The sequence below is a fragment of the Zingiber officinale genome, chromosome 6A (assembly GCF_018446385.1).
Source record: "Zingiber officinale cultivar Zhangliang chromosome 6A, Zo_v1.1, whole genome shotgun sequence".
In the NCBI taxonomy this organism is placed as follows: Eukaryota; Viridiplantae; Streptophyta; class Magnoliopsida; order Zingiberales; family Zingiberaceae; genus Zingiber; species Zingiber officinale.
The window spans coordinates 150,129,010-150,143,686 of record NC_055997.1 but is presented as its reverse complement, the minus strand read 5'-3'; the positions used below and the strand labels follow the sequence as shown (position 1 = coordinate 150,143,686).

At 37.4% G+C, this 14,677-nt stretch overlaps 1 protein-coding gene and 1 long non-coding RNA gene across 2 annotated transcripts; one reads left to right on the top strand and one right to left on the bottom strand.

The window, feature by feature from the left end:
• Positions 1-1,448: 1,448 nt before the first annotated feature.
• Positions 1,449-7,512, bottom strand: LOC121998757. Its single transcript, XR_006116574.1, has 2 exons — positions 6,775-7,512; positions 1,449-5,642 (listed from the first exon to the last, which is right to left on the bottom strand). It is a non-coding gene; the product is annotated as an uncharacterized LOC121998757 (long non-coding RNA).
• A 5,717-nt stretch (positions 7,513-13,229) lies between these two features.
• On the top strand, positions 13,230-14,107 carry LOC121995504 (probable galacturonosyltransferase 14). The gene is made up of 3 exons (XM_042549230.1): positions 13,230-13,269; positions 13,487-13,906; positions 13,995-14,107. The coding sequence occupies exons 1-3, from the start codon at positions 13,230-13,232 to the stop codon at positions 14,105-14,107; spliced, it is 573 nt and encodes a 190-aa protein (XP_042405164.1).
• The last annotated feature ends 570 nt before the right edge of the window (positions 14,108-14,677 follow it).

Sequence of the window (14,677 nt, the reverse complement as noted above, 5' to 3'; positions counted from 1 at the left end):
CAAGCATCAAATTGTGAGAAAATATTATGAATTAGAAGAGAAATGCACTTAAGCTCAAAATAATCATCCACATACATGTATGATAAAAATTGTATACTAACACATGCAATTAAATCCAATAACCCCAATATCAACTCAAAAGAATATGTCAGATAAATGAGTTATCAAATCCCCCGCACTTATTCTTGCACGTCTCGTGCAAGTGAACAAAACTTAAGAAACAACTAAAGTTGTACCCTCTAATAATTCTCATTCATATTTAGAAAATAATTAAAACAAGTTACCTAGGATTGTCAAGTTTCAGCAATTCAAGCATTCATGGACTCAAATCTTACCTTGGTTAACTACATAATGACTTCAATCCAAACTGATTGCATTGAGAATGATTTCACAGCTAAATCTCACAAGGTAAGTTTTGTGGCTCTCATCCTAATCTCAAATGTAACCAATAGTGGAGATCACTCAAGCTACTTATGTTTCATTCACTACCATAAGCTTGCTTATTTTTTACTCTTAACCACTATCCAAAGCATTATAACACATAATTATGAAGGTTTATAATGATGGCAAAGAAAGCATGAATCAAATCAAATGAGAGTTTGTGTAAGAAAAAAAATAAGGAAAATACAATTCAAAGGTATAATGGAAGACATGGACACTAAAAAATGCTATATAGATGAACTTCTTGACCATGCTCAACTATCGTCCCTTCTTTCTGATTTACTCTCCAATGCTCAATAATTGTTTCCCAAATTCAGCTTCTTTTCAATCCATAACAATGTAATAAATTCCAGAATTTCAAAGAAGTGAGCTGATTTTGCATTTGTTATTTTTGAATTTTGAATGGCAAAGTGTCTGGGTTTGAATCTTGAAGAATTGGGTCTCTGTAAAAGTTTCGTTTTACACTCCATTGGCTGAAACTTGTTCTCAATTCATTTCAGATTAGAAACAATCTGATCAAGTTACTACAGCTCCTACATACTAAACAGATTTCAGCCTCATGCACTTCTTCATCTAAGTTTCAAACTTCATCTCCAATTTCTGCTATTCCCCAAAACTTTCAGTTCAATCTTTGAAATTTAAGCTCTATAACCTTTCTCATTTAGTACCCAGTAATTAGCAGCTTAAATTCAGTTCATATTAAATCCAAAACACAATTTAACAACTTGGCACAAAATCTGTTAAGTGAAAAGATTTCAGTTCTGTTCCACCTTTTTCTCTGATCAAGCCTTGATCTTTACTTTATATGTAGTTATCCAAACTAAATAGCCTTCAATATTCTTCCAAAATTCGGATCCAACTTCAAAGTGAAAAATTTCCTGAACAAATTCAGCTTGTAACTTGAAAACTCAACTCATGTAATCTTCCAAAACTTGCTACTACTACCTTCTTGAGCATTCATCAAACTTGCTTAAAAATGAATTTCCATCCAGTACCAAAAGTTCCAATCACACAATACAATTAATTCAGAAATCACATTCAAAGAAGCTTACCAAATGTCAAACACACACTTAAAACTTTGATCATCTCAAGCAATAAAACTCAATAATATTACTCTAAGTTAATAAAACAGTTTCAAATATGCAGATTTGATACTATTTCTGATCATCTCAGAACAAGCTTGTTGCTGCCGATACCTCATTTTACAACTTCATTGGTCTTCTATCTAGAGCTCTATCAGTTTCTAATTCTTTTAATTTCTGGAAAATCAGAACTCCCTTCAAATCAACAAAAACTTCTCACAATTTCTTCACTGGTGCACCATCCAGCAACCTCCCAAAATTCATCACAAACCTGATTTCTGAAAATTACTTGTAAGAGAACTGTCACAACTTGTTTTCAGAGTTACAGAATTCCCAGGTTGATTCTTCATTTAGCAAGCAATTAACAAGAACTAAAATTTACTTATCTCAGCTCAGAGTATCATTTTCACTGATTGGTACAACTCTTTCAAAGTCCAAACTGCATTCCAGCATTTCTGTCACTCGTTTCAATTCCGAAATTTTGTTTCCTCATTTGCACTTCATTGGTAAGAAAGAATTAAACTAAAGCATAGTTGAGCGTGTTGAAACATCAAATAGCTGTGGAAGTCAAGTTCTCTACTTAAAATTACTCACTGCTATTCTGTTTTGACAAATTTTAGAGTTCAGAGTTCGAGTTACTTCCATTAACTTCCTTTCAATTACCATTAGTACTTCATATATGCATATCAGCAACTCTCTAACAGTCTACTCTATTAAATCAATTTTGAATCTTGATCCATACTATTCAGATTTCCAGCATGTCAACCACTAATTCTGCAGCTTCAAATCTTCTATTTTCATATACTTGATGCTTCTAGTTTCCACAAAATTCAGTTTGAAAAGCCATGGAATGAAATGAGAAACCATTTGTTACTGAAATTAATAGAGTTTCACTTGAGATCATAACTGATTTGAATTCTACTCTTGAATTGTGATACAACTTTGATACAAACTCCCCACAACCCACTATATTTCACAAGAGTTCTTATTTCAGATTAAGCTTCATTTGATTTCCTTAACATTCCCAAATCTCTTCTACAACATATGTCTCTTAATAAATGTGATTAGCTTCTGACTTCCATGCAGTAGCAATGTGCAGCTCAATTCCAGCAGCCTTTCATTTCTGTTACAGTTTCAGTTCCTTGATCCATTCTTATTTGCAGCTGCACTTAAGTTTATGATACCATCTTGAAGTGCTTCATGAATAGAATGGTACTCCCCAATTATAGTTCAAATTTTTATTCTTGATCAAGTTACCAGTAGCTCTAACACATCACTGTTTCTGCATTTCAGCAGCTTGAGAGTTTCATAAATCCTCTATTAATTCCATACATTTTGAGGAGTCATAGAAAGAGATGAAAACCATTTGTTACAGATAATACAAGAGTTTAATTGTTCTGCCTCACTATTTTGAAAGATGGTGATAAAAGATTCGTACGCAATTGATACAACTCGAAAACTGAATTCTGTCTTTCAACTTAATGCCTTTACTGCTTTGTGAATATAACTCCCAATAATAGCTTTTAAAATCTGTTTCTTCATTTGCCTTTAGCACTTGTTTCTCACTCAGCTCAAAGATGTTTTCCTATGTTTAGTGTAGTTAAGGAAACAGCAGATTTGTTCTCCAATAAAAACAGCATTTCATACTGATACCATTTCTGCACTGAGATAGTATTAGTTGTGTTATCAACTTCAGTCCCAGCTAATTCCTTCAACTCTAGCATCTTATAATTCACTTTACTACTTGTTCCAGAAACTAAGAATCCAATGGAATGAATTCACAGCTAAATACAAAGAAAAATCAGGCCCAAATAGAAATTTTAAAATAAGACTAGTTTCAATTCTGAATCTACCTTGCAGTCTCAAGATTTTGATACAAGGTCATTTTAGTAAAATTTTCAGCAAATTTAGCTTTGGAAGATAGCTCATTTGATATTGAATCAAGAGGAGATTGAATTCCATTCATTTCAGATTAGAAACATCAAGAAAACTTTGGCACAAAACTGAACTTTCTTGAAAACAGAATTCAGTTTCAGAATTATGGTTTTCAGCTTCACTTCCAGCTGCATTTCTTGCTGTTTCCCTCTTTTGTAATTAGAACTCATCCCTTGGTTAGCTGGAAGATAAGATTATTTCATGTTGTTGCATTAAAGCAACCAAACAGAACTATTTTCAACCATTTAAAAGCAAACAGCGGCTTCCAGCAGAATTCATTTCAGCAATTTGAGTATTTCAGAAATCATAAATCAATTCCATCCAATTGTAGAAAACATGGAAATAAATGAACTCCATTTGTTACTATGAATGCCAAAGCTCCTCTATTTTTCCTCACTATTTGAGAGCTGGTGATAAAAATTGATACACATTTGATACAACACCTAAAACTGAATTCTGTGCTGCCTTACTGCATTGCATTTCTGAACCTAACTCCCAATTGCAGCTTCCAACTTCAAATTCTCAGAATTCATATTACCTTCTGAACCGCTTCATGAGTGGAATGGTACTCATCAATTAAATTTTAAATCTTGATCCATAATGATCAGATAACCAACAGTTGCAATTCTCACTGTTTTTGCTTCCGTTTCTGAAATTTCCAAGGCTTCACGTGACTGTCTCACTAATTTCAAAAACTGCTGATAAGAATTTAATACACTGATTTTTAGAATTCAGAAAATCAACTTACAGCAGCAACAGGTTTCAGATTTAGGACTTTAGATCTCAAAGATTTAAAATCAGTAAAATAGTTCCAGCCATTTGGAAATCAATTCCATACTCTGCTTAGGAAGTTTCTGTAATTTAGAACTCCAGGAAACAGGTGTATAAACAATTCTGAAAATTTCAGACATTAAACTGATTCCTAAACCTTGCTACTTCAATCTTCAGTTTCAGAATTTTTATTATCTGTCCATAACATACACATCTATCCATGTAAAACTCACATTTTAATCTTCACTATTTGCTAATGAGAGAGATATAATTCATCATCTCTTAAACAATTCTCTCTTCATTTCTGAAAATCCATCATCTCTTCAATCTAATATATCTTTTCACTCTTCCAGCATCAAAACCTGATTTTTGAGCATTTCACTGATTTAAGAATCACAAGAGCTATGTGGCAGACAAGAGTTGATACAGATTATGTTTTATGTAATGCAATTTATTCCTGAGTTTCCTCAGCATCAGCAAGAAGAGTATGCATTCCATCAATAATTTTTAATGAACTTAGCTCAACAAGTTTCAGAATCACAGCCGAGAAATCAGGTCCAAAGAAGTTGCAGGCATTGAGTCGTGCAGAAGTTGAGCTTTAATTGAAATTGTCATTGTCAAAGACTGCCATTCATTCAGCTCTTGCTCCCTTTTTGCCACTGTTCTCCATCATGAACTGAAACACTTGGTAAGATTATTACTATCCAAAAATAACATAAACATTTTGGCACCAAATTCTGCCTTGACAAACTCTGCTGACAGAGTTTTTTTTTTTCTGAGATCAGATTAGATATGGGATTAAGCTCGATGGAGTTTTAAAGACTTAATAGCAAAAGATGACAGAGAAAATTCCAACTTGATTCCAAATTGAAGCCGCCAAACTTTATCTGATTTGCAACAAATTACTTCTCATTACAGCAGCTTCCAGTTTCATGCTTCGTAGCACTACATGCTCACTGTCACCCACAGTTTTCTAACTTCAGTTTCAGTAATTCACAGTTTCTGAATTTTCCTTCACTGTTTCAATAATTCCAAGCTTCTAAAATTCAGATATATAATTCATGGAGGTCATGGTAAGACATCATACCATTTGTTACTAAAAGTACAAGAGCTCCACTTGAGTTTTTCAATGACTTAGTGCTGCTCCAAAATTTTGGTACTCATTTGACACAATTTCTCAACCTCTCCACTGCCCTTTCCAATTTCAACTTCAAATGGTTCACACGTTTATCAAGTAAACTTCATTAACTTATGGATCATTCTAAAGTCTTCCCTTCTACACATGTTCCCTAATGGTTTGAGTGAAGTTACACTCTGAATTTCCTGTATGAAAATCTCCATCTACAGTGTCCAATTCCATAATTTCATATTGCTGTTCAAAGGATTAAACTTGGAAAATGATTGCATTAAGCACTGCAATATTCAGAGCTTACATTCAAAACCTCAGTAACTCAAAAACAGTGTCAACACTTGGCGCAAAAATCAGTAACTTGGCACAAAAAATCAACAACTTGGCAAAAATAATTGAATTTTTGAATTGTCTATTTCAGAAACTTTGAGTTACTGTAAAGATTGAACTAATCTTTGAATGACTGAAGAAGAAATAAAATTTGTAACACAATGTAGCTCCAAACTCTTCTTGGTACAGAATTCAAAATCCATTCTGTGACTTCTCATTTTTTTTAATATTCTTAAAGCAATAAAGCAACATCTTCCCCACACAACTTAAACACAAAGAAAATGTACCAAGCTTCGTAAATCCTTACAAAATCTTTACAATTTCAAACTCATGCGAAATCTTCCTCCACACTCAAACTTTATCCATCTTGGCCAAATAATTCATCATATAACAATCTAGGTATCCACATCCAAAAGATTAAGAAATGAAAGAAAGAAAATGATATTGATGATTAACAAGGAGATTAGTAAGAAACATGTGGGGAAAAATAGAATAACCTTCATAAGCATGATTCAATCCATGGAAACATGGTTTTTTAAAATTTGATATAAGCGCGCAACTGTCACTTGCACAGGATCAAATTAATTCATTTCTAATCTACCGAACCTCTTAACCTACACTAAGGTAGTATAGTAGAGGACCGGGTCGTCTCTCACGTGGAACTAGTGATAGGACATTTGTTTTCAGACAAAATCGAACAAGGAGGGTTTTGTTTTGGAGTTTTCTAAATCTAATACAATAAATGAAATTCTAACTAACCAGCAAAAATTAACTCACAGCGCAGTGTCACTCTACGTTGTGAGGATCCCTTCTACAAAAGAAACATGCATAAAGAAAGCAGCAATCAAACAAAGACAAGTGCAATTAAACTAAATGAACTTAACAGCGATTAAACGAAATCTAAGTATGCATAATTGATAACCTACATCACATTGTCACACTATGATACAGAATCAACAATCATACATAGTGAAACTAAACAAAGTACTAAAAATAACAATCAAACATGCACCATAAGGAAATAACAGTAAATCAAACACGAAAGTAGTAACAACTAAACAGTAAAATAAACTACACTATCCAAACCTCTTCTTGTGATCAACCACCAATCGACTACCTCCATCGTCACACGGAGACCCAGATCTGGAACACCATAACAGGTGGACAGCAACACATGACTAACCGCTGATCACGAATGGTGAAGTGTAGTGTCCGACTGAAATTGGAATGGAATTGCTCAATGAAATGGATGATTCTTCTGCTTCGGAACGCCATCCACAGAAAATCTCCACAGCACACAGTGAGTGAGTTCTGCCGAAAATTGGGATGAAGGTTGGTGTAGCTTCGGAGAAGCACCGCCGGAAACTCCCTCCTTCTACAACCCACAACCGCGAGGGAATCTTCTGCAGTAGGACCGGAGAGGAAACGCCTCACTGGAAGAAAACCACTCCGAAGCCCTAGATGTCGGCTGCCGGCACAAGGTCGAGAGACAAGGGAACTCACCGCCGGAGAAGAATACTACGCCGTCAGATAACACCAAGATGAGGTCGCCGTCGCTCACAGAGGCCGCCGGAGTTGTTGTCGTCGTCGGATCGGAGAAGATCGTGCGAAGAAATGGAAAGGGGGCGTCGGCGTGCGGGGAAGAGACGCGCACAGTGATGAGAAGAGAAGAAAGTAGAAAGAGTTGGCCGGCCGGCGGCAAGGAAAGAAAAGATGCCACCGGCCGGTGGTGAGGAGAAGAAAGGAGGAAGGGGACGCCGCCGGTGGTCGCGAGCCCTAGCAGAAGAAGAAAAACGCGAACAGAAAGGGGGTCGGGCACTGTTCATCCGCGTGAATGAATTAGGGAAGGTTTCTTAATGGATTTCGGATTTGGATCCATTAGAGCTTAGATCTGGATCCAATAACTAATAAGGATTGAAATTGGGCTATTAGAATTAGACTTAGAAGTGTAGGCTTAGAAGTGGATTGTTGTGATTGGATTGGATTCTTCTTTCTTGATCCAAATTGGAATGAAATGAACTAAGCTCTTCAAATTAGCTCATGCTCAACCCTAGCATTGCCTCCAATTGATTTGACTCAACTCATGTCTATGGCTCCTCTTTAATTCCCTACAAAATCATGAAATAATGTTAAAATTAGAGAAAGATTATAATAAGCTCACAAATATATCATAACTCGTGAATTATGATATTAAGCAAGATTTAAGTGAATGAAAGGATGCAAATGCTAAGTATGAGAGCTAAAATATCACATAAAAATACTACTTATCAACTCACTCATACTTATTCTTGCACGTCTCGAGCAAGTAAATAAAAGAAGAAAATAACAAAATGTATCCACCTAGCAATTCTTAATCATGCTTAGAAAATAGTGAAAAGAAAGTTACCTACGATTCTTCAATTCAAATGACTTAAGCATTCATGAATTCAATTCATACATTAATTAATAAGCATGATAACTTCAATCCACAATCAATAAATTGAGAATGATAACAGAATAACCTCACAAGAAAAGTGATGGTGACTCTCCTCTCTTGTACATGCAATAGTAGAGGTCACTCAAGCTACTCATGGATTCATGCACTACCATATGCTTGCTTTACTTCTAATCTCCACTATTATATACATACGAGTGCACAATAAAATAATGAAAGTATTATTTGAAATATAACGGAAACATGAATCAAAGCAAACGATAGTATAAGAGAAGAAATAAGGAAGGTAAAGATAATAGTGAAAGACATGAATATATTATGTGGGAGCAATGCTCTACCACAAGAAATCCTCCATATGTGGGAGCAACGCTCCAGCACAAATAATCCGAAATATGTATCTGTAATAAATATGGGAGAAATGCTCCGCTACAAGCAATCCGCAATATGTGGAAGCAACGCTCCACCACAAAATAATCCCTAAATATGTGGGAGCTACGCTCTACCATAAACAAACATAATATGTGAGAGCTACGTTTCACCACAAACGATCCATAAGTGCCCAAGGCACTAACTATCTAGCTAGAGGCTGCACGAGGTCACTCTACCACAGGTCACTGTGGGTAGCCTAGGGTATAACAACCTAGTAAGCAAATCAAATCCATAGTCAACTCTATCATCATCCTAGTGGGTCGGTCACCCACTAATAGGAGAATTAGTTGACAGGGTAATACAACCAATAACATAATGTAGACACTCACATTCTACATTCAACATAGGTAGAATCATCATGATGCTACCAACCATACCCCTGACATACGTGCACACACAACATAGGTATGATCGACATAATCCTCCAATTAATACACACCAAACATACCCACAACATAGGTATAAATCATCGTGATACCTCCAATAATGCATACTGAACCCGTGTGTATATATCAACATAGGTATAATCAACAATACACCTCCAATAATATTCACAACACATACCAAATGAGTATAATCACTTAATACTTCCAATAAAGCCTAATAGACACAAGTGTACACTCAGAACAATCATATAATAAACAAGATACCTCGAATATTACACCAAACACATCTGCACATAGCACAACTCAGATTTAATCGACAAAGTACCTCCAATAAATCAATCAGACCACTCGAGTATAATCTACTAGAAACCCACAACCATCCTAACTGGAAACGTATACCCACAATAATCATCATCTGGACAAATATACACCCACTACATGAAATTTAACCGTCTATCATAGAACTCCTACATCACATAATAATCAAGTGTATAAACTACACAAGTATGTAAAATCAGCATATTTAATCCAATCTACCACACAAACCTTATGCTACCTACTCTCATGGTTTAGGGGTATAACTAAATAAAATCAAACATAAAGATCATACAGGAAAATGCAATCATAGACAATCCAACTAGGTACCTACAGTCTAAAACTAAAGTACCCATGGAATAGGATACATCGATCCTCTATAGACTGACCAAGCCGACAATGGTATAGGCTAATTCAGTCTTTTCCACGTCAGTACGAGTCATGTACTCAAATGTGCTCTAGATACCTAACTAAGCACAAATAATCCAAAGATTCGAACCTCTAAAAATAGAGTATGACAGTCCCCTACTGATCAGACCAACATAACTAAATCGGTCATCTACTAACTAATCAAGAATACACTAATCCTCCATAAACATTTAAGGTAAATCGATCCACGACTACCCAAGTTGACAAACGTAAATCAGTCTTCTACTGACCGATCTAACAAGAGTAAATCAATATTTACTGATGAAATTAACTAAGATAACATGGTATATTACTGGCTAGGTCAACATAAAGATATAGATACTATCCACTACCCAGTTAATAATAGCAGAGGCTGGTATGTGCATCAATCTGCTAACCAACTAGTAATAACAGAAAACTAAAAACTACTGGTGTATGATATGAAAAATCACCAGAAACTATAACCCTTAATCTCTATTAAGGTCGATCATCATCAGTGGCTAACCAATCACATGTAATATGTGCTACAACAACCAGACAGGTACTAATAAAGAATGCTAATATATGTCATAAACTGTAATAGTCAACGGTGCATATACTAACAAAAAGGTAGGATAACAATATACCAACATACCTCCTATAGCTTGGAGATGTCCTGCTGCTGCCAAGTCCCAAAACCTGAAAAGTCACATCGAGAAAACTAAATCACGAAATCCGAAACACCAGAAATAAGACTCATAAATCGAGCTCTGATACCAATAAATTGGTATCAAATAAATCTCGAAAATCCAAAACACATAGCAAGTATCGTAAACCTGCTTTGATACCACTAAATTGTCACGCCCCGGGGGAATCTCTGTCCGAAGACATTTCGGCAGCACCTCCCCTGTACGGGTGACAATCTGAAGCATTTCTACAGACATAATATACATCAGCCACAGGCGGCTGGAATATACACACAACCACGTAGTTTTATAATACAGCCTACTCGGCTGATACAAGAACCAAAGCACAACGGAGAATGACAGAAACCAAATACAAACCAGAACACAAAACTACTAGCCGGCTAGGTTTACACAACTAACAACCAATACAAAAATACCACATAACAACTTCAACACTCCAGAAACAAAACCGGAGCACAAACTAAACACACTGACACATAAACAAACAAAACATAAATGAAACCAATAAGTCTTCTGATGTGACGTGGGGACCGACAGACAGGATACTCCAAGCGACTCCATAAACAATCTGGTACCTGAAAAAGATAGTGTCCACAGGGGGTGAGTTCAACAACTCAGCGAATACCAATAGACATGCCTAGTAAGATATATCTAACAGCAATAAACATGGAATACAGCTTCCTAATCATATATAGGAAGAAATGTAAAACTGAAAGGTAACTGAGGAAGCTGTACTCACCAGGAACTCCTATCCAGAATAAAAGGGTCGTCAAACCGAGTGTGTCATAAATCCTGTATGCATGTCAAACATATGCATCCAACCAAATGCAGCAAATAAATGCAGCAAGCACAAGAAATAAATGCATCAATGCGTATGATGCCAATGACATGGTCACCCCTGACGTCAGTCAGCCATCTCACACACAATGGTGAGACCGAGTGGGTAGGGCTGTGACAACCGAGCACTCTAACGTCACTACTCCTGATGAGTGACCGAGTGGACGGGATGCTGTCGGTGTACACCTATCCTCCTATCCTAAATCATAAATGGGGGAGCTCAATGCTCTCATCTCCCGGTACACAGTGACGGGGAGGAAATTTCTGCCGGCTACCACGCTGCGTCACACTGCCCATGAGCGGACCAACGGAGCCAAACAAAGTCCAACTGCCTGCCGGCTACCACGCTACTACACTAAACCAACGGAGCCAAACAGAGAAGAACTGTCTGCCGGCTACCACGCTGAGTCCTTAGACCAACGGAGCCAAACAGCAGAACCGCCACACACTTGTCTGATATACCACTAACCCATGAGTGGTGGTGTGTACAGATACATGTAACTGGCAATATGCTCAAAATAATGGAGTCGACTATCGCTCAGCATGCAATCATGATGCATGACATTAAACATGACAATATCCTGATCAGCATAGAAAAATCCATATATATATATAAAATGGGTACCACAGTATCGATGGTCAGATCCAAGGATCTAAGGTACACAAGTCAGATACACAAGTCAAGTATGGTATAAAAACCTAGGTATCAGATAATCTAGATACACATGCTAGAAAATAAAATCCAGAACCTAGTCCTAACCTCAATAAGGTATGGTATGTCACTTACTCTAGGAACTAAGGTACACATGACAATAATCACAAGGTATAAACATGGATACATAACAAGCGACAAAACCGAACATGCTATGGGTATCAAACAGTGACATACTAAAGGCAAACATGATCATTGCTTGTAGCTATAAAATACTATGCATATCCAATTGACAATATCATAAAAGATAAGTCAAGAGATACCCGCCTCAAATAGCAGTGGTCCAATCCGAAATAGATCCCTCGTAGAGATACCGTCTCGAATAAAAATCCTGTAATAGCCATATTTAATTTAGCTACATATATATCACACAGCTAAAGGAATTCCTTATTTACCAGAATCCTAATTCGTTCCACTATACAATTTGATTTAGGTCTAAACCTAAATCAACTTGAACTCTTCCAAAGACAAACTTAATACCAGAGCAAATTTATACACCTTACCTCTACCTCAGACCTAATTCAATATTTAGTTCAATAACAACTCAACACGAAACTTACCCAAATTCTGATGCCTCGGCACTGCTCAAATCCTGAGGAGTCTACTGCCAAATTTTTTGCCGCAACTACCTGGAATTACAGATCCCTACATCAAATACCCAAAATCAGCACTGATTGGAATTTGCAACCCAACCTCGGATTGAAAGATTACTACAACCAGTGATCAAATACAATCTAAGCAAAATCCCTAAATCCAAACTCTCTAGTTGTTACCTTGTTTATACCAGATGTTCACTGCTAGTGTCGATCCGACCAGATCCAAATCTGTGTTGGCAACCTTCCCTTCATCGAAGACTAAATAGACGGTGGCTGAGAGATCAGCAGCAGATCTGTGCCGGTGAGGGAACGAACAGGGATCCAACAGTAAAGGAAAAGATGGTCGGTCGATGGATGTCCAACCAGAGAGCTACCAGACTCAGATGGTGGCGAGCCGGCGTCAACGCCACTTCAAGGGGTAGGCAATGGCTAGGGCACCGGCAACAGATCAACTCGGGTGCTCGGCTCCTGTCCCCGACCTGAAGAGGCGAAGGCTCGGGTGATACTCAGACGCCGACGGCGATAAAGACGCGAGGAAGGAAGAAGAAGAAGGGTTCGGCCGGCGGTGAGCGAGCGGATTGTGGCAGTCGGCTAGGGCAAATTCGCCGTGAGGCAGAGGGTGAACTAGGGCACAGCCGGACGGAGGAGGAGTGGCGCAATCCAGGGAAGAAGAAGAGGGGAAATCGGCTCGAGGAGGAAGTAGGGAACTGCCGAGTGGCAGTTAGGGCACGGGAGGAGATGGCGACTCGGCACGAGGAAGAAGAACTCGGCGCGCACGGTTTCAGCGAGGAAGTGAAGAAATAAAATAAAGAAAAGAAAATAGAAAAGGAAATTAAGAAAATAAACATTTCCTTCCTTAAGTGGGAAACCTAAACAGGCTTTCCCGGGACTCTATTTTTATCCCCGTAAACTCGTTCATACGAGCTCCGAAAAATTCTCGAAAAATTTCTAAAATTTCCCTTATCATGAGTCACTATTTTTCTGGTATTTTACAGTTGCTGCTTCTGTCGTCGTCTCATCCACCATTTCTAGTTGCTCCAATCCTGAGAAACTAGTATTCCACATCGTCACTGACAGGAAAACTTGCAACTCAATGCATGCCTGGTTTGCTCTCCACTCTTTCTTTCCTGTAGTGATGAAGGTAAGGGGACTTCACCGGTTTGACTTTCTTCTAGACGTGAATGCCATGATCATGAACACCGTAGAAGAACTCCGCTGGAGCTTATCCGCTTATCGACATTACAGAAGAGCATATAAGGAATACAGATGGCTTTTAAATCTCAGACCGAACATGTTCTCTCTCTTGAACTATATCAGGATGCATCTTCCTGAGATAAGCCACATCTCAATTGCAGTAACTATGAAGAGCAAGCTAATGATATCTTACGTGACAACTCTCTCCGAAATTAGAGAAGGTGATTTATCTCGACGATGACGTGGTGGTTCAGAGAGACTTAGCACCCCTTTGGAACATAGAACTACAAGGACTCATCATGAGTGCAGTTAGTTTACAAGATTCAGATGAAGTTCTTAAGACATTTGGCGACTACAAGATTCAGATGAAGTTTCACCTAAAGTTTGCACGTGAGGAGGCAGAAGATTTTCCTCTGTATTAATCGTCTAATTAAGTTTTTATTTAGTGTCCCTGAAATTTAGTATTCTTGTGAAAAAATTAAATATAGATTTAATAGTTTTGTTTTTCATTCAATAATTGATTGATTACAGTATGTATTAATCGCCTAAAGTTTGTCATAATTTTTTGAAGTTGCGGTTTTTTTAATCTACAGTAATAGCGTAATTTTGTAAAATATAAATAAACACGAGGCGCACGAGATAGGGAATAAGTAGTCGCCGGGCACATCGAATTACATTCAACCCAGACAAAGTACGGTGGACGCGTGGCGAGCAAGGAAGAAGCCGACGGAGAGGTGGACCCCCGTGGCCGTAGAGGTTGACTGCGTGCCTCCAGCTGACACAAGGCAAATTCCACTGGATATTCCGTCGCTCGGTACTCTTTTTTTAAGAATTTTCTGATGTTCTGTTCATAAATAAATTTAAATTATTAGTTACAGATAAACTATACATGGTAAATAATATTTTTTTTATAAAAAAAAATCAAACAATAGCTCAATCTTTACTCGTGTCTTCTTCTCTTCAATGCCGAATGCGATGCTCTGCCAATTATT